The 21,138-nt window shown below is 41.0% G+C and overlaps 1 protein-coding gene and 1 pseudogene across 10 annotated transcripts in view; both read right to left on the bottom strand.

The window, feature by feature from the left end:
• The window catches only part of STARD9 (StAR related lipid transfer domain containing 9), a 121,278-nt gene that overhangs the window by 66,985 nt on the left and 33,155 nt on the right, over positions 1-21,138 (bottom strand). For all 10 annotated transcript variants that reach the window (XR_011465683.1, XM_070378133.1, XM_070378130.1 and 7 more), the window contains 3 exons: positions 2,634-2,750; positions 1,404-1,436; positions 1,249-1,310 (listed from right to left, as the gene is read on the bottom strand). Coding sequence is in view for 9 of the 10 variants with exons in the window: in XM_070378133.1 (XP_070234234.1) it covers positions 1,249-1,310; positions 1,404-1,436; positions 2,634-2,750 (212 nt within the window). In the remaining variant the exon portion in view is untranslated. The remainder of the gene's footprint in view (positions 1-1,248; positions 1,311-1,403; positions 1,437-2,633; positions 2,751-21,138) is intronic.
• Positions 13,379-17,159, bottom strand: LOC138989466 (importin subunit alpha-1 pseudogene; annotated as a pseudogene).

Raw genomic sequence — 21,138 nt, forward strand, 5'->3', positions numbered from 1 at the left:
TCAAATTTGATCTTTGAGCTCTATTATTCATGGAAGGCATCTCAAGGACCACTGCTGAGCAATAAGGGAAGCTAACTGAGAAGGGTTCTGCTTCCCACTTCTAATTTAAGTTGCACAACTCTCATTTTACCTATCTTATACACTGGGATTCTGTTTAAGACATGCTCTGTTTTATTGGTATCTACTGGCATTTCATACTTTTTAAAATAATAGAACAGCTACAATTCTTAATTAAAATCAGTAAATATTTTGTTAAATAAGAAAGCACACTTCTCACAGAAAGGTCTTCCTCACTGGACCATGGATACTTGCCTGTGGAGCCAGCAATCAGAAAAAAGGCTCCAGCTCAAAGCTGCTCTCTGCACACACTCCTTATAAATTTTCCCTTCTTAATCATTTCAAATTCAGACATAGGAACCCCCAGATAGCTCTTAGAATAGTGGTCCCCAGATTTCATGGACAATAAAACACTTAATATATACTGCAAATTTTTACTTTACAAATTTAAAAATGTAAAAATAATGTTCCCAACCATTTAATTTTTAAAAAGGACATTTATTCTTTCTACAGCAATGAAAATGTTATGGAATTAGATAGTGACGATGGTTGAACAGTCTCGTAAATACTAAAAAAAAAAAAAAAAATCACTGAACTATATACTTTAAAGGTGTGAATTTTATGGTATGTGAATTATGTCTCATGTTTTTAAACAAGGACATTAAATACCAAAAAGAAAAAAAAAGAATACAGAAAATTAACGGCAATTGGTAACATCACACTGGAGGTAGCCAGCACTAGTCTGGGTTACTAGAGTTTCCAGATTTCTTGCCTGGACAATTCCATAGGCAGAGGAGCCTGATAGGCTATGGTCCATGGGGTCACAGAGTCAGATCTAACTATGCATGCACCCACATCCACCACACAAGAGTTTGGGAACTACTAACCTGGAGAACAATCCAGGAAGGGGCTGGAAGAGAAGTTCCAGAAGCTAGTATGAAACTGAACAGAAAATGAAGGAAGGGAAACCAGCCAGCCAACGGAAGCTGGTCCACAGGAGACACTAACTTGTTAAGCCTGAGGGTAGAAACCAAGTTTCCTACAACACATCCGCACATTCATGTGACAAGCGCTGTAAGATATTTCTGCTGTGACTTTTCCCCATTCCTCTGGGTAACTCTGGAAGCAGAGAGGACAGCTCTGGAGTAGACATAGAAACACTTTAGGCTGCAGAGCCCAACAGGTTCTTACCTTACTTTTATACTGCAGGAGGCAGGCAGTGGGGCACAATTTTCTTCCCTGATGAAGAGACCCTGCATAAACCAGAGGGTTGTAGTTTCACTGAAGGGGATGTACAAGGAAGACAGACCTACTTTGAGAGGATCCAGTCAAAAGAGAGTCTATACCTCACATATCCGCGGTGTCAGCCCAACAGAGGCCTGTAGAAGAGAAGAAAGCATTACTGTCCACTCACGCTAATGCTCTCCCCCAACACCCAGGACCCAAGCTCAGCAAGGATAGTGTTCTCGCTCTTGCCTCTTCACTTCAGGCAGTACCCCCAATGGTATGTGGAAGACGCTATTTGCCAGTGATCTCAGAAACAAACAGGTGGAAAGTATCAGATGAGGGGCATACCACCACCATAAGAAGGAAGAGAGGAAAAGCTAACAAACCCAGGTACCTGCTTTCATGCCAAGGAGGTGACATCCTTCTTGGATAAGCGCACTTTACCACAGTGGTGCCTCCCAGAACCCTATCTCCTATCCCCCCACACACAGGAGAACCAGAGTACATGCATGTTCAAAACACACATTTAGAGAGAAGTGACTTATTTCTTCATATTGGATTCAGTGCTAACTTGTATTCAGGTTAATGGCTTTATATCCCTGGATTACTGAGTCTTTTCTTCTTTTAAAATATATGAAATCACACCAAACATGAACCTTTAAGGTCTCAAGACATCCCACTGAAGATTAATTAAGCAATGATCTGGGCCCATGGCAGCAGGGACAATCTTTAAGGAGGAATAATATCCTAGAAAAATGTCCTTATATGGTGTTATTTATCACCTGCCCCACCAATTCATCTCACCAGGGGTCTTCTAAGCCTAAAACAAATAAGTATTCTGAAGGAACTCTACCCCCCTAATTTTCCATGATAAAAGAAGGCTCTCATAAGTCCTACACACTTTTGAAAGCTCCCATCCCAGTGGTTGGTTCTCCCACTTCTTTCTAACAATCAGATTTAACACACACACAGCCCCACATCCACATGGCCTTAGCCAGCACTTAAAGCAGTCTGGGACTTGTCTACACTAGAGGCGTTGAAAAGCTACAAGTGATGAACTTGAAATGGTAAGAGAAATATGAGAAATTCAGAAGGACTGACAAGGTCTGTTTCATCAAAGAGAGTTGGAAAATTCTAAGGTTCTTCAGGGTGTAATAAAAAGGAGCTAGTTATTCGAAGTTTACCTGTCAATTATGGTGCTAAGAAATGTATTCTTAACAGAAAACAGAACCCTTTAAATCTGACTGAAGCCGACTGACTATGAAACTCACATCCTCTCTCAGTGGCAAGGACAATGCAACATTCAGGTTTGATGTGGCTTTAAGAAGACATCACATCCCAACACTCACTGGGGTGCCCAGCATGGTGTATGTCTTCCCAGAGCCTGTCTGCCCATAGGCGAAAAGGCATATGTTGTAGCCTTTGGCAGCTCCAGACAGTACTTCAGTCCCCAAGTCCTGGAACACCTGTAACAATAAAAACAGAGTGCATGTCACTCTGCTCCTACCTTCCAAAGCAGCCTTTTATATTATAAAATGTTTCAACATCCATGACTATAAATTCCCCACTGTTCTATGAGAATCAATTCAGTTTCAAAAAAAAAAGACTGCTAAGGAAAATTCATTTGTTCAGTAAGTCAATTATTTTTTAAAGTGCTTATTGTATGCTGGGCACAAGGCTAGATATTTAAGATGCAAAATTGATATGGTTCCTAATCTTTAGGGGAAAAGAGTCCAGGAGAAGGGCAAAGACATGCAAGCAAATTAGTGAAGGAAAACCATGTACATGAATTCTTTTTCCTTCCCATTACAAAAAAAAAAAACTTTAATATGGTTAATCAGGTAAAAGTACAATGAAATTTTGCCCAGGAACATATCACACAAATTCAGGGTCTCAAGACACTACAATGAGGGTCAGTTAAGCCCAGAAATTAGGGAGGGTTTTCCCTGTGGGACCCTTTTCTACATTCTGCCTCTTCAGACTGATCCTAACAGCTGACTGCTTCTGCTCTCACTCATTTCTGTAGTTTTAGTGAATCAGAAACAACTAGAGGCCCTCCCAGGAAAACCCCTATACTTTATGTAGTGCCTGAAAGTCCTATTGGACTGCCAGGCAGACCCCAGGCTCAGGACAAAATAGCCTTGCTTATGGGGAAGCCATAACTTTCAGTTGAACCAGTCCTCAGCAGAATGCCACATGACATCTGCATACACAGCTGGTATGATGGGCATTTACTCTTTGCACTGCTGCTGCTCAGCATCCAAATACTCTTCTGATCTGGGAGGAAACTGTTTCAGTTTTCATGGGAAGCAGGGCCCAACCCTCCCAACAGAAGTCAAATAGGCCAGATAATTCTCTCCATCTCCTGGAGGATAGAATGTGAACATGTGAAATGAGGCTCGCAAAACTTGAAATTTCAAAGAATGACACAAAAGCAAAGAAAGAGTTAGTCAAGTCTCCTTGTTGGCATCGTGAGTCCAACAATACTGCACCTGAAGTGTACAAGTAACAAGCTCAGAACTCAAACTAGACTATTCCGTGATATGGCTTTACCTGGCCTCCCTGCGACTTAAGGCCTCTTGGTTTGCAGCCCATTTTCTACTTTCCCTTAAATTCTATGAATCTCCTGATACAGTTCCAAATAGGAACCTGGTTCTTATGGTTAATAGCTGTGTGATCTTGAACAATTTACTTAAACTTTAAACTTTTTTTTTTCCTGGTAAATTGGATATTTTGTGTCTATATCACAGGTTTGTTGTGAAGATTAAGTGAGATAATACATGTAACATGTAACTAGGGACCATGAGGATGAAGATAGGGGTTGCTGAGCTGAGATTACACTACACTATTCTGTTTCAGCAGCTGCAGACATGCTTCTTGATCAGTGAACTATTTGCATTTTGTTTTTTAGTGCTTCTAATATTCAGGCATAGGGCCATAATAACCCAAGTAGAGGTGAAAGATCTAGATGTTATACCATTCCATCGCCTTTCCCAATCTCCCTCCCAGCTCTGTACTCTCTATTCATTCGGTTCTATATTTGCAAAGCTGAAAATTGGGCAGAATTCTCTGTGCCTCCTGACATCTGTCTGGGTTAAATTCCTAGGGACTGAAGGAGGAATCATTTCTCTGAATTAGAACACTTGAGTTGGCAGCCATCCATTTACTAGTTGGAAACAAAACTCAACCTTTCTTTCCAGTGCTTCAGCAGAAAGTGGGAACAGAGGTGCAGACAGAGCAAGGCCACATCTAGTGTTATTTATTTCTCACCGCTCACACAGCAGGCAGAATGAGCTCAGTGGATTGTGAAAGAAGACAGGAGAATGTTACTTTGCCCATGTCTTTATCCAAATTCAAATAATCACCTGGAGGTTTTATGAAAAACATTTTTGAAGATGCCATTTCCACTCAACAGTAAAAGGTGTGAACAAGCAAAACTGGTAGGCTCCAAACGTGGAATTGGGAGAAACTGTTAAGATTCCATTCTTTACAAACCGTGAGGCTTAGCTCATCATAAATTCTTAAACAGAGCACAACAGAACCAGATGACATCGTGGTTCACTCTCACCATGGTTATTATAATAAAGCATATGGGAACAGCTCAATATGAATACCAAAAACAGTTCGAAAGCTAAAATAAATTACCAAAGGGCAATCTAATATAGAGGATTAGAATCTAATAATCTAGAAGATCCAGTTCAAGAGGAGAGATGGGCAAAGTAACTTTTTTTTCTGGAATATAAGTACAAGAACACATTTGATAGATAGATTAATTTCATGTGACATAGAACTTCCAGTCTTTTTAAGCATTCACTAGATTGGGGACAGACCACTGGATGCTGCTGATTTGGGACTCACAATACCTGAAGCTCAAGCTCAAATATGAAACCTATTTCATAGGGGCGACTGAATCCAGGAACCAGAATTTTTCATGTTCAGTATCATATCATTAGCATTGCAAATGAAAAACAAGGGGGCACCCCACACACCTATACAAATGGCCAAAATCCAACACACTGACACCACCAAATGCTTACAAGGAGATGAAGCAATGGGAACCTTCATTCATTGATGATGGGAATGCAGAATGGTACAGCCACTTTGGAAGACATTATGCCAGTTTTTTTTTTCTTAAACAAGACTAAACATATTACTCTTACCATACAGTGAGGCAATCACACTCCTTGGTATTTACCCAAAGAGGCTGAAAACTTATATACACACAAAAACCTGCACACAGATATTTATAGATGCTTTCTTCAAAACTGTCAAAACGTGGAAGTAACCAAGATGTCCTTCAACAGGTGAATGTCTAAACTATGGTACGTCCAGAACATGGGATATTATTCAGTGCTAAAAACAAATGAACTATTAAGGCATGAAGAAACATGAAGGAACCTTAAATGCACCTTACTAAGTGAAAGAAGCCAATCTGAAAAGGCTACACACTGTATGAGTCCAACTACATGACATGCTGGAAAAGGTAAAACTATAGAGACAATTAAAGAAAAAATCAGTGGTTGCCAGGAGTCCGGGAAGGGACAGATGATAGGTGCGATGCAGAAGATTTTTAAGGCAGTGAAACGCCTCTGTATGTGATACTATAATTATGTATGAAAAGTGAAAGTGTTAGTCAATTACTCGTGTCCGAGTCTTTGTGATCCCATGGACTGTAGCCCGCCAGACTCCTCTGTCCAGGGAATTCTCCTGGCAGGAATACTGGAGTGGGTTGCCATGTGGCCTCCAGGGGATCTTCCTGATGCAGGGATTGAACCTGTCTCTCGTGTGTTTCCTGCATTGGCAGGCAGGTGCTTTACCACTAGTGCCACCTGGTGGGAGGAAGGAGGTATATGGAATTTCTGTGCTCAATTTTTCTGTAAACTTAAAATTGCTCTAACAAATAAACTTTATTTTCAAAAAAGACCCACAAGATAAATCTCAAGGAATGGAATTCCCTGATAACAGCAACATTTATCAGACATACCCTTCCTAAAACCGGTTAGAATCAACTAAGTCTCTGGATTTATGTCTCTGATTTAAGGATGACTATTTAAGGTCCAAAACTAAAGGTTGCTCTGTATTTTCCTAAAGAAAATTTTCACTGTTAGATTTTTGTTGTTGTTGTTTGCTTGTTTTTGGTAGTTCTATAGTTCTTTATTATATACTATGTTCTCTGAGTCCCAAGGTGACTCCTAACAAAAAAAAAACCTGTGACTTCAATTTAGGATGAAAAAGGGTTCAAAATGATGAAATAAATAATGATTCCAAATACAGATAATAGAAACTGTTGATGAGTGAGAAGAGGGTCATTTCAAGGAGGAGAAAAAAAATTAGTTAAAAGAATCGAAAAACTAATTCTGTTAGCAGGCATCTTTAAACTGGAAAATAATTCTAGACAACTCTGGAAACTATTCAAACACATGTTTTCACTAATGCTGTTACTTAGGAAAGCCTCAAATAACCCAGAGTTGTACTTCTACTTCTCATCACACAGACGGTGAGGTACAGCTGATACTCTTTGTGGATATACTGATACATCCTCTCTCCAAGCTTGCGGGTTAGAAAAGTAACGTCAGGGCCTATTATTTGAAGAGAGAGCATTCACATAAAACATATAACTTAATGGGGCCTGCAGTTGGGGAAAGGACTTACAATGATTTGCTTTCCTCCAAACAGCTACACGTAAGATTTAATGGTTAAGAAGACAGGCTTTGCAACTTAATAGATGCATAAAGTTAGCAGATGTAAGCTTTTATATATAGAATGGATAAACAATAAGGTCCTACTATATAGCACAGAGAACTATATGCAGTATCCTATAATAAACCACAATGGAAAGAATATTATATATATATATATGTATATATATATATATATATATATAAATATATATATGTATAACTGAATCACTTTGCTATACAGCAGTAATTAACACAACATTAAAATCAACCATACTTCAGTTTTATGAAAAAAGTGTTTTATTCAAAACCAGAGCTTTAGATTTGTACACCTAGTAACACGAAACAATTATTGTGTTAGGCTCTCTTCTTCTTAGCACCTTAAATTATTAATCCATTTAATCCTCACAATACATCTATGACGATAGTTACTATTATCAAAATTCTCTATCACATGAGAAAATTGAAGTTCCATGGGTAGTAAGTACCTCTAAATAAAGCTGTTGCCTTTAACCACTGTGATATTCTGCCACTAGCAAAATAACTGTCACCAGAATTATCAGGAAACACAAATTTTATCTGTTGAACACTAAGCTATTATCCTTGCATATATATGGAATTTAGAAAGATGGTAACAATAACCCTGTGTACGAGACAGCAAAAGAGACACTGATGTATAGAACAGTCTTATGGACTCTATGGGAGAGGGAGAGGGTGGGAAGATTTGGGAGAATGGCATTGAAACATGTAAAATATCATGTATGAAATGAGATGCCAGTCCAGGTTCGATGCACAATACTGGATGCTTGGGGCTAGTGCACTGGGACGACCCAGAGGGATGGTATGGGGATGGAGGAGGGAGGAGGGTTCAGGGTGGGGAACACATGTATACCTGTGGCGGATTCATTTTGATATTTGGCAAAACTAATACAATTATGTAAAGTTTAAAAATAAAATAAAATGAAAAAAAAAAAAAAGTGTTCTTCAAGGTTTCCTTATTTCCTGTTGTTTTGCTTCACATTGGGAGAAACTTTACCAAATCTCCCTTTCAGTATTTCTATTAAATAGAATTCTCAGTAAAATTTTGTTTTAACCTTTGGCCAAAAACAATCAAATCTGAATACTTCTGTCATTTGCTAATCACTTTTGCAGCCTTTTTGTCCCATTAACCTTTTAATTGGCACATGAAGAGAATTATTTCATTCCCAAATTTCACCCACATTGCCATTATTAAATGACAAGAATTGGAAGCCTTAAAGAGAGACATATTTTTTTCCTTTGCTGTCTTTCAAATTACAAAGTACACCAACTTTTTGTACCAAGAGAAAAAATACAATACATGAAGAAAAAAGTAAACTTCCACCCCTAACCCTACTCATTTTAAGTACCCAATAAGTCCCTTTCAAGTACTGAGGAAAGAAAGGATATAAGCAACAGGTATGTCCTTCCATACCTTTATCAACATATCTTAGGATATACAGTTCTTCATTTTTTGTTTTCTTTGAAATAGACACAAATAATATATGTCAACCTGCAGCTTCCTTTTTATCACATAACGTAGCATGAACATATAGGTTATTTCCCATAGATATAACTTTTTTTTCATGCACATGCACAGCCACAGTTACACAAACACAATGTAAAATAACCGGGCTGTGTTTTATTTCCTTTTATTTTCCACCTGTCTTTCCCCTTCCTCTTTTCCTCTCTCATACATAGACCCCCCCACCTGTGGGTAACATGCGAGCAACTGGCATAATTGTTCATACTTCCCATGGTCATAATCATGAATGCACACGCACTTACACATTTATGGGTTTTTGTTACTTCTTTTTAAAAAATGGGATGTCATTATACACTGTTTTTCTCACTCAACACAATTTGCAATATATTCCATGGTGTAAATGTGCCAAAATTGAGTCAATCACTCTCCTATAAATGGGCAATCACTTGTTTTTATTATTTTATCCCTACTCATAATGGTTCAATAAATATCTTTGAACATACATGTTTATATACTGATGTTTTTTATAGACTGTTTCAGGAATGGGGCTGCTGGGTCAAAGATTAAAATATTTCTTATTTTCATAAATATTAAGGCTATTTTCCCAAAAGATTATAATAACTTACATTTCTATTGACAAAATTAATAAAAGAATGCTTTTCTTCATATTCCCACCAGGAAATCTTTTTAACTGCTCTTCATTTGAACAATACAAATTCATATCTTAATGTTACTATAATAACAGTGAGTTTGAAGTCATCATTCTTTGGCGGGAGCATTTAAATTTGCTCTCCCCAAGAAGAGTCTATTCATATCCTTTGCCCACTTTTCTACTGGATTGTTTTTCTTTTTTGTCAATATGAAAGACTTCTTAGTATATTATAAACAGCAGTCCGTAATCTGCCATATGCATTGCAAATATTTTTCTCCCTAATCTATTCACCTTTTTCTAAGTTTAAAGGCAATTTTTTGAGTAGTTTTAGGTTAAGAGAAAAGTTGAGTGGAAATTACAAAGGTCTCATGCACCCCTTCAGCCCTCTTTCCTCTTGCTCCTCAGTCTCCCATATTATTAACATCTTGCATTACTATCATACATTTGTTGTAACTGATGAGCCAATGCTGATGTAGTACTATTAAATAAAGTCCAAAGTTCACATTAGGGTTCACTTTTTGTTTTGTACAGTTCTATGAATTTTTATAAATACATAACGATATATAACCACCACTACAGTGTCTAGTCAAGGCTTTGGTTTTTCCGGTGGTCATGTATGGATGTGAGAGTTGGACTGTGAAGAAAGCTGAGCAACGAAGAACTGATGCTTTTGAACTGTGGTGTTGGAGAAGACTCTTGAGAGTCCCTTGGTCTGCAAGGAGATCCAACCAGTCCATTCTGAAGGAGATCAGCCCTGGATGTTCTTTGGAAGGAATGATGCTAAAGCTGAAACTCCAGTACTTTGGCCACCTCATGTGAAGAGTTGACTCATTTGGAAAAGATTCTGATGCTGGGAGGGATTGCGGGCAGGAGGAAAAGGGGACGACAGAGGATGAGATGGTTGGATGGCATCACCGACTCAATGGATGTGAGTCTGAGTGAACTCTGGGAGTTGGTGATGGACAGGGAGGCCCGGCGTGCTGCGATTCATGGGGTCGCAAAGAGTCGGACACGACTGAGCGACTGAAGGGAACTGAACTGAACAGTATCATATGGAGAAGGCAATGGCACCCCACTCTAGTACTCTTGCCTGGAAAATCCCATGGATGGAGGAGCCTGGTAGGCTGCAGTCCATGGAGTCCCTAAGAGTTGGACACAACTGAGCGACTTCACTTTCACTTTTCACTTTCATGCACTGGAGAAGGACATGACAACCCACTCCAGTGTTCTTGCCTGGAGAATCCCAGGGACAGGGGAGCCTGGTGGGCTGCCATCTATGGGGTTGCACAGAATCAGACACGACTGAAGTGACTTAGCAGCAGCAGCACAGTATCATAAAGAATAATTTCACTGCCCTAAAAAAAATCCCCTGTACTTTACCTATTCATCCCTCCTTCCCTCCCATGAACTCCTGGAAACTACTGATCTTTTCATTGTCTCCACAGTTTTCCAGAGTGTCATATAGTTGCAATCATATAATATACAGCCTTTTCAGATTGGCTTCTTTCATTTTGTTGTTGTTCAGTTGCTCAGTCATGTCTGACTCTGCGACACCATGGACTGCAGCACACCTGGCTTCCTTGTCCTTCACCATCTCCCAGAGTTTGCTCAAATTCATATTCACTGAATTAGTGATGCCATCTAACCATCTCAACCTCTTTCACACCCTTCTCCTCCTGCCTTCAATCTTTCCCGGCATCAGGTCTTTTCCAATGAGTCAGCTCTTTGCATCAGTGGTCAAAGTATTGAAGCTTCAGCTTCAGCATCAGTCCTTCCAATAAATATTCAGGGTTGATTTCCTTTCAGATTGACTGGTTTGATCTCCTGGCTGTCCAGGGGACTCTGAAGAGTATTCTCCAGCACCACAGTTCGAATGCATCAATTCTTCAGTGCTCAGCTTTCTTTACAGTTCAACTCTCACATACATATATGACTACTGGGAAAACCACAGCTTTGATTATACACACCTTTGTCAGCAAAGTGATGTCTCTGCTTTTTAACATCCTGTCTAGGTTTGTCATAGCTTTTCTTCCAAGGAGCAAGTACATTTTAATTTCATGGCTGCAGTCACCATCAGCAGTGATTCTGGAGACCAAGAAAATAAATCTGTCACTGTTTCCATTTCTTCCCCATCTATTTGTCATAAAGTGATGGAACAGATGCCATGATCTTAGTTTTTTGAAAGCTGAGTTTTAGGCCAGCTTCTTCACTCTCCTCTTTCACCTTCATCAAGAGGCTCTTTAGTTCCTCTTCACTTTTTGCCATTAGGGTGGTGCCATCTGCGTATCTGAGGTTATTTTACTTAGTAATATGCATTTAAGGTTCTTTCATGTCTTTTCATGACTTGATAACTCATTTCTTTTTTTATTTTTAAAAAATTTTATTTATTTATTTATTTATTTATGGCTGTGCTAGATCTTCATTGCTGTGTGGATTTTTCTCTAGCTGCAGTGAGCAGGGGCGGCTCTGTAGTTGCAATGCATGGGCTTCTTATTGCATTGGTTTCTCTTGTTGTGGAGCACAGGGGATGTTCAGGCTTCAGCAGCTGGGGCACTTGGGCTCAGTAGTTGTGGCTCCTGGGCTGTAGAGCACAGGCTCAGTAATTGTGGCACACAAGCTTAGTTGCTTCATGGCACGTGGGATCTTCCCAGATCAGGGACTGAACCTGTGTCTCCTGCACTGGAGGGGGATTCTTTACCACTGAGCCACGAGGGAAGCCCTCTCATTTCTTTTTAAGGCTGACTATCCCATCATTGGGAGGTGCCACAGTTCACACATTCACCTATTGAAGGACACTTTGGCTGCTTGCAAATTTTGGCAACTATGAATAAAGGTGCTATAAACATTTCGAGCACAGGTTTTTGTGTGGATGTATTTCTCAACTCCTTTGGGTAAATACAAGAACTGTGACTGACCAATGACAACTTTTCGCTCACCTTGCACCAAGATTCCCTGATAATCCATGCATTCCATCCCTTACATATAGGCACTACAAAATACAAAGTCCAACTTCTTCTATTAGAACTGCCGCAAAGCTTGAGGCCTCCCCTGAACCATGTAAGCCCTGACTGCCTGCTAACCCACAACAGCAGCTGCTGCTTTTTTTTTTAATAAAGGATGAAATAATCTTTATTTACAGGATACTGCAAAATATGAAATTCCACACAGAAATAAACCCACTGAGAGAAGCTTCATATAATATGTACAGTTTGGAACTGTTCAAGTATAGTCTCCTTGTAAAAAGTGCTACAATAGCAAACCACATTTAAAGAATTCTTAGTAGAGAAACAGAAAGACAAACTTATACCAAACATAGTACATGTTTGGTATAACAAACTTATGCTTCAGTTGTATAGTCTGAAAGATAATGGTCTCAGAATGCCATCCTGAACTATAGCCTCAGAGGTAGTTTCTGGCCCAACATTTTGATATTCTTGTTCCTCCATACAGAAGTATTTCTCGATCAGGTTTAATAAAGCCTTGGGCACTGACTCATTTTCACGGTTTTATAGAGCTTCAGTTTTATCCAAACCTCTGCATTCTTCAATTACACTAAGTTTCTCAGTTTCACCTAATTTCTCAGCAACCCAAGATACTTGAAAGGGCATCCAGAATAACTAGGGTAATGTTGGTATGTTTCACAGTTAAGAGGTTCATCAACAGTTCTATTATGCCACAATGAATGATGTTACACAATCTGTTCAACTGTTCCACCACTTCTATGGTTGTTCACAGCCCACACAGCTTCTTTTTGCATCTTAAAGTCTGCCTTAGAACACCAATGAAGAATGGGACTAAACCATGATTCACAGCTCACTGGATCTGGTGCTGGTGGCCAGCTTTAATATCTGACATTGTGCATTTGCTAGTACTTTTGGACATCATGATACAGGAAATGAAGCAAAGTAGAATTTGCAGACTGCCCTGATAGTCCAGTGGATAAGAAACTGCCTGCCAATTCAGGGCACACAGGTTTGATCCTTGGTCTGGGAAGATCCCACATGCGTCAGGGCAATTAAGCTTGTGCACTACAACTACTGAGCCCATGCTCTAGAGCCTGCAAGCCACAACTACTGAACCTGTGTGCTGCAACTACCAAAGCCCAGGTACCCACAGCTCATGCTCTGCCACAGAAGAAGTCACTGCAATGAGAAGCTTGTGCACCGCAACTAGAGAGTATTCCCCACTTGCTGTAGAGAAAGTCCATGCACAGCAATGAAGACCCAGCACAGCAAAAAATTAATTACTTAAAAAAAAAATTTACTCAGTAGCATCTAGCAAGGATTCAGCTAAGTGCTGCAAGTAACTGCATATTCAAGATGATACATTAGGAACTGCAAGAGGACCCAACAGCAGATTGATGGCACCACACTTGATAACCAAGTCTTGGAAAACAAAACCATCACCTGCAATGTTTCCAAGAGCCCGTGCAGCTTGTTCACTGATGTAATCATAGGGAGATGCCAGTAGAGAAATGAATGCTGGGGCAGCATGTCTATCTACTGCAGCCCCAGTCTGTTCTGACATTCTGGAAGCAATGCTGGTGAACACTCAAGTAGATTCAAACTGAACAGGACTACAATGAGTTCTGCCCAAGAAGGACACAAACTTTGGAATCAAACCAGCCCAGATTATGTTGCCTACTGGGGGTTGTTTTTCCTAGAAGGCAGTTTCCCAGCAGCTTGAGTAGCTTTGAGCTGGCTTTCCAAAGTGTTGCTACTGATGTCTTTGACAGTATCAACAACAGACCGATTTACAGCGCCCTGGTCATTTCAGTTTTCCGGCAGTGGAGAAGGAGCAGCATCAGGAAGCAGCCTTACATTTCTCCTTTTCAGCACCTGGTTGTTCTTCTTAGCTTAGCTTTCCTTGGTTCCACACTATCCAGTACTCAACACTGCATCCTTTCCTTACTATTGTGCCCTTGAATCTATTAGGGCAATCAGTGGTCAGTTAGCATTCTTGTTGCTGAACATGGTTATGAGACACAGCAAGGAAGCTACAGAGCCAGCTCAGATTTCCACAGAAGGCTGTGCAGACCCTATGACTGCTTGACTTTAGAAAATTTGGGGCTAGAAATGGAAGGAAGATGAGACATATTCAATTTTCTACCTTTCTAGATACTCTCTAAGCACACGATGGTCCCCGATTCTTCAACCTCTTGTCACAATGTGCCCCTAAATGATTTTCCCCACCACCCTGTAGAATACTAGAAATTCTCTCCAGTATAGTAATTCATCTGAGTTAGCTGTAACTTCACAGTGCCTCTATTAAAATGCACATGCTACCAGAGAGGACAGAGGGACATATTATTGTGAATAGAAAAGGTATTGGAGAAATTATTGTATGCTGGATAAGACTGTGATCAGGTATCAAGAAGTTAATAATAATAATACTTACGTAGCATTTATTATCAGAGAAGGCAATGGCGCCCCACTCCAGTACTCTTGCCTGGAAAATCCCGTGGACAGAGGAGCCCGGAGACTAAGTCGCTTCAGTTGTGTCCAACTCTGTGCGACCCCATAGACGGCAGCCCACCAGGCTCCCCCGTCCCTGGGATTCTCCAGGCAAGAACACTGGAGTGGGTTGCCATTTCCTTCTCCAATGCATCAAAGTGAAAAATGAAAGTGAAGTCGCTCACTTGTGTCCGACCCTTAGCGACCCCGTGGACTGTAGCCCGCCAGGCTCCTCTGTCCACGGGATTTTCCAGGCAAGAGTACTGGAGTGGGGCGCCATTGCCTTCTCCAAAGCACTGTTCTGGGCTTCCCTAATAGCTCAATGGTAAAGAATCCACCTGTCACTGCAGGAGACGTGGGTTCAGTCCCTGGGTTTGGAAGATCTCCTGGAGAAGGAAATGGAAACTACAGTATTCTTGCTTGGGAAATCCTATGGGCAGAGGAGCTTGGTGGGCTGTAGTCCATGGGGTCGAAACAGAGTCGGGCATGACTTAGCAACTAGACAACAACAAAAGCACAGTTCTAAGTATTTTATATTTACTTACTCATTTAGTCCTCACAACAACTCTGAGGTAGGTATCATTACACCCTTTTACAGATAAGTAAAGCACAGAGAGATAAAGGGACTAGCCCAGGATCACAGCAAGTAATCTGTGAAACTGGAAAACAAACCATACTTTTAACCACATACTTCACCACCCTTCATCTAGAATGGAGATGAAAGTCTAGGGGCCCTCTAATATCAGACCCTAAAATATACCCTCTCTATTGAATGCAACTTTTATCAACTTATTCAAAAGATAAAAACAGGGCTTCCCTAGTGGGTCAGTGGTGAAGAACCTGCCTGCCGATGCAGGAAACATGGGTCAATCCCTGATCCAGGAAGATTCCACATGCCATGGAGCTACTAAACCCGTGCACCACAATTATTAACCCTGTGCTCTAGAGCCTGGGAGTTGCAACTACTGAGCCCACGTGCTGCAACTACTGAAGCCCGCATGCCCTAGAGCCTGTGCTCCACAACAAGAGAAGCCACCGCAATGAGAAGCCTGAGCACTGCAACTAAAGAGTAACCCCCACTCATGGCAACTAGAGAAGACCCATGTGCAGCAATGAAGACCCAGCACAGCCAAAAATAAATACATAAAATTATGTTTTAAAAAGATAAAAACAGAAATCCCTGTCTACTTATCTAGGGCTTCTTTTTTATGCAAAGAGAAAAAAGTAAAGAAAAATAAAGTTGGGGACTTTGCTGGTGGTCCAGTGGCTAAGACCCTTTGCTCCCTATGCAAGAGGCCCAGGCTCGATCTCTGGTCAGGGAACTAGATCCCACATGCTGCAACAAAGATCAAAGCTCTCAAGTGCAGCAACTAAGACCCATCATAGCCAAACAAATAAATTTAAAAAAAAATGCAATTGCACACAGCAGCAAATACTCAAACTGATATACACACAGAAACATAAATTCATATTTTTAGTTTAAGTCCCTAGTTCCTGAAGGAATCAAGAAAACTGAACTTTGAGATCACCAAAACACATATCTTTGTTTATACAAGACTAGTCTATTTCTAACAGTGTTTTTTGCTAAGGAATGTTCCCATAGACAACTGTCCAAGTGGCACGTGAGATCTGGTAGGTCCCATATGCGCCTTTTGTACTCTCTGGACATAAGCAAGGAATTCACAGGACAGATACATGGCCATCTAGCACTACCGCTTCCCTCCTCCCTGCAAAAAGAGATTCCTTAGACAAGTTTATGTGAGAAAAGAAGAAAGGTGGACTTACGGGGAACAGAATCGAAGACTACTGCTATTTCCACAGCTGCTTTTAAAAAGATGATCACAAGCGATTCCTTGATTGTAATCTACCACGTCTTTTGTCATTTAACCCTTTTTCTACGCCCATCTGACTGAGCCCCAGGCAAAGTAAGTACAGGCAAAAGAGAGACTGTCAAGCATTGTCGTTTAGCTGCTAAGTCGTGTCTGACTCTTTGAGACTCCATGGACTGTAGCCCTCTGTCCATGGGATTTTCCAGGCAAGAATACTGGAGTGGGTTGCCACTTCCTCCTCCAAGGAGTCTTACTGACCCAGGGATTGAACCCGTGTCTCCTGCATTGGCAAGCAGATTCTTTACCACTGAGCCACCAGGGAAACCTTTGTCAACCTTTAGATGACCCCAAATAAGGATGCTGTTAATAATAAGGGGGACTTCCTTGGATCCAGTAGCTAAGACTCCACACTTTAAGTGCTTCCACTGCAGGGGGCTTGAGTTCAATCCCTGGTCAGGGAACTAAGATCCCACCATGCTGCACATCTCAGCCAAAAATAAAATAAACAGATAGCACCATTAAAAAAAAAAAAAAAAAAGAATGTTAATAAGGGTATGCCAAATCGGTTAAAGAAGAACTCTCTTGGGGAGCTCTGAATGGTAGACAGACAGCTGCTATTGGCCTTCTACAGTTACTGCTGGATTCTGAGCGGTGATGAATAATGCTCCATTGTTGTGTGGCCTGGCTGTGTGACGGTGGACACGGCAGACAGTTTCCAGTTTCCTGATTTCCTCACATAGCCTCACATTCATGACCCATCGTGTGAGACAACCTGATCACCTCTCTCCCAGGCAGCTTGAAAAAGCCCTATCACAATGGCAGCTTTAACTGTCATCACCAACAGGCACAAAGCAGGATCTCTGAGCAGCAGTCACATGGCAAGTGGACTTGTTAGCAGCTTGCCCAGCAGCTGGTCTGAACAAAGACAAAAAAGGTGGTTGGATTATTAGGTGTGAGGGCATCTTTGCATCTTCACAGGCAGAATCCAAATGGGATATGCTGTTTCATTGCCTTCAAGGTAGTGGATAAAATAAAGGGATGTTGCAGATCCATGGGGTTGCAAAGAGTCTGACACAACTTAATGATTAAACAACAACAGCAGACCCAGGAGAAGACCTTCATTCTATCAGACAGAACCTCGAAGAGCTAGGTATCTGCAACAATTCAGGCAAATCATCTGAGAATATTTCTATTCCTAGTAATCAGGATTTGTGAGATAGGAGCTGGCAAAATTTTTCTATTATGAGCCACACAGCAAATATATTAGGCTTTATGAGCCATATGGTCTCTGTCACAACTGGTCAGCTCTGCCTTTGTAGTACAAAAGCATCCACAAATACTACACAAACAAATGGCATGGCTACGCTCCAAGAAAACTTTACTAAATCAGGTGGTGGTCAGATGGCATCCACAGGACATGTTAATAGTTTGTCATCCAGAGCTATAGGGCGAAAGTCCTTTTTAGAGCCAACTTCTTCAAAAATATAAGTGGGTTTGAGGGTTCCAAGAGGAAAAGGAGTCAAAGAAAAACTAAACAGGGTCCTGCATACATGAAAGGCCTTCTAACACTTTTAATACCAGGAGTAACAAACAAGTTTGGCCTTGGAGTACAAAATAAAGCAGGGCAAAGACTAACAGAGTTTTGCCAAGAGAAAGCACTGGTCACAGCAAACACCCTCCTCCAACAACGCAAGAGACGACTCTACACATGGACATCACCAAATGGTCAATACCAAAATCAGGTTGATTTTATTCTTTGCAGCTGAAGATGGAGAATCTCTGTACAGTCAGCAAAAACAAGACTGGGAGCTGACTATGGCTCAGATCATGAGTTTCTTATTGCAAAAATCAGGCTAAACTGAAGAAAGCAGGGAAAGACACTAGGCTATTCAAATATGATCTAAATCAAATCCCTTATGATTATACAGTGGAAGTGACAAACAGATTTGAGGGATTAGATCTGATAGACAGAGTGCCTGAAGAACTATGGATGGAGGTTCATAACACTGTACAGGAGGCAGTGATCAAAACCATCCCAAAGAAAAAGAAATGCAAAAAGGTAAAATAGTTGTTGGAGGAGGCCTTACAAAGAAATAGCTGAAAAGAGAAGTGAAAGGTAAAGAAGAAAAGGAAAGATATACCCATCTGAATGCAAAGTTCCAAAGAATAGCAAGGAGAGATAAGAAAGCCTTTTTTTTTTTTTTTTTAGGTTTTTTAAAATTTAAATTTATTTACTTTACAATATTGTACTGGTTTTGCCATACATCAACATGAATCCACCATGGGTGTACACGTGTTCCCAATCCTGAACCCCCCGCCCACCTCCATCCCCGTACCATCCCTCTGGGTCATCCCAGTGCACCAGGCCCAGGCTTCCTGTATCCTGCATCAAACCTGGACTGGCGATTCGTTTCTTATATGATATTATACATGTTTCAATGCCATTCTCCCAAATCATCCCACCCTTGCCCTCACCCACAGAGTCCAAAAGACTGTTCCATACATCTGTGTCTCTTTTGCTGTCTCAAATACAGGGTTATCGTTACCATCTTTCTAAATTCCATATATATGCATTAGTATACCGTATTGGTGTTTTTCTTTCTGGCTTACTTCACTCTGTATAATAGGCTCCAGTTTCATCCACCTCATTAGAACTGATTCAAATGTATTCTTTTTAATGGCTGAGTAATACTCCATTGTGTATATGTACCACAGCATTTTTATCCATTTGTCTGCTGATGGACATCTAGGTTGCTTCCATGTCCTGGCTATTATAAACAGTGCTGCGATGAACATTGGGGTACACGTGACTCTTTCAATTCTGGTTTCCTCAGTGTGTATGCCCAGCAGTGGGATTGCTGGGTCGTATGGCAGTTCTATTTCCAGTTTTTTAAGGAATCTCCACACTGTTCTCCACAGTGGCTGTACTAGTTTGCATTCCCACCAACAGTGTAAGAGGGTTCCCTTTTCTTCACACCCTCTCCAGCATTTATTGCTTGTAGACTTTTGGATCGTAGCCATTCTGACTGGTGTGAAATGGTACCTCACTGTGGTTTTGATTTGCATTTCTCTGATAATGAGTGATGTTGAGCATCTTTTCATGTGTTTGTTAGCCATCTGTATGTCTTCTTTGGAGAAATGTCTGTTTAGTTCTTTGGCCCATTTTTTTGATTGGGTCGTTTTTTTCTGGAATTGAGCTGCAGGAGTTTCTTGTATATTTTTGAGATTAATTCTTTGTCTGTTGCTTCATTTGCTATTATTTTCTCCCATTCTGAAGGCTGTCTTTTCACCTTGCTTATAGGCTCCTTTGTTGTGCAGAAGCTTTGAATTTTAATTAGGTTAATCATAAAGGTAATCAGTCCTGGATATCCACTGTAAGAACTGATACTGAAGCTCCAATACTTTGGCCACCTTAGGCAAAGAGCCAACTCATTAGAAAAGACCCTGATGCTGGGAAAGATTGAAGGCAGGAGGAGAAAGGGAGACAGAGGACAAGATGGTTGGATGGCATCACCGACTCAATGGAAATGAGTTTGAGCAAGCTCCAGGAGATGGTGAAGGACAAGGAAGCTGGTGTGCTGCAGTCCATGGGCATGCAAAGAGTCAGATATGACTGAGCCACTGAACAACAACACTTTGAAACACATTAAGATCATTTATCATTGAAAATAAATGAAAGTACATGAACAAATCACCTTGACCCATTTTCTTAAAATACCTGATACTCTACCAAAGTTGAGCTTCCCAGGTGGTGTTAGTGGTAAAGAACCTGCCTGCTAATGCATTTGAGACATCCTAGAGATCAGGTTTGATCCCTGGGTCAGCAAGATCCCCTAGAGGAGGAAACGGCAACCCACTCCAGTATTCTTGCCTGGAGAATCCCATGAACAGAGGACCCTGGCGGGCTGCAGTCCATAGAGTCGCACAGAGTCAGACACAACTGAAGCATGCATGCATGCATGCATGCACTACTAAAGTTAAAGTTACTCAACAAGCTCAACATTGAAGAGTTAGCAGTTAGGACAAAGTCAGGCTACTGTAGCAAATCCCTAAGGGAGAAGGCGATGGCACCCCACTCCAGTACTCTAGCCTGGAAAATCCCATGGACGGAGGGGCCTGGTGGGCTGCAGTCCATGGGGTCGCTAAGGGTCAGACACAACTGAGCAACAGACACGACTGAGCAACTTCACTTTCACTTTTCACTTTCATGCATTGGAGAAGGAAATGGCAACCCACTCCAGTGTTCTTGCCTGGAGAATCCCAGGGACAGGGGAGCCTGGTGGGCTGCCATCTATGGAGTTGCACAGAGTCGGACACAACTGAAGCGACTTAGCAGCAGCAGCAAATCCCTAAAGCATAGTAGCTGAAAACAACAAAAGCTTATTTCTGGCTCTTGGTGGTTGTAGCTTCTCTGACAGAACTATCTATCTCCAATGTTACTGATCTTGATGCCAGAAGGAAAGAGGGCTTTGCAAGGTCATAGATCAGCAACTGAAGGCTTAGACATCATTTCTTCTTAAATATACTCACAGAGCTCATCATATGCAACACCCCTCCCCCCACACACAATGGGACCAGAAAGTGAAACTGTATCACACAATAGGAGATAAACAGCCATGAATATTCAGTGAACAGCATGAATGATCTTCACATAGCAATGGTTAAGCCACTTTTATTTATTCAATTTATTTATTTGGCTGTGCAGGGTCTTAGTTGTGGCATGTAAGATCTAGTTCCC

This window comes from Bos mutus, chromosome 10, assembly GCF_027580195.1.
Source record: "Bos mutus isolate GX-2022 chromosome 10, NWIPB_WYAK_1.1, whole genome shotgun sequence".
Taxonomy (NCBI): Eukaryota; Metazoa; Chordata; class Mammalia; order Artiodactyla; family Bovidae; genus Bos; species Bos mutus.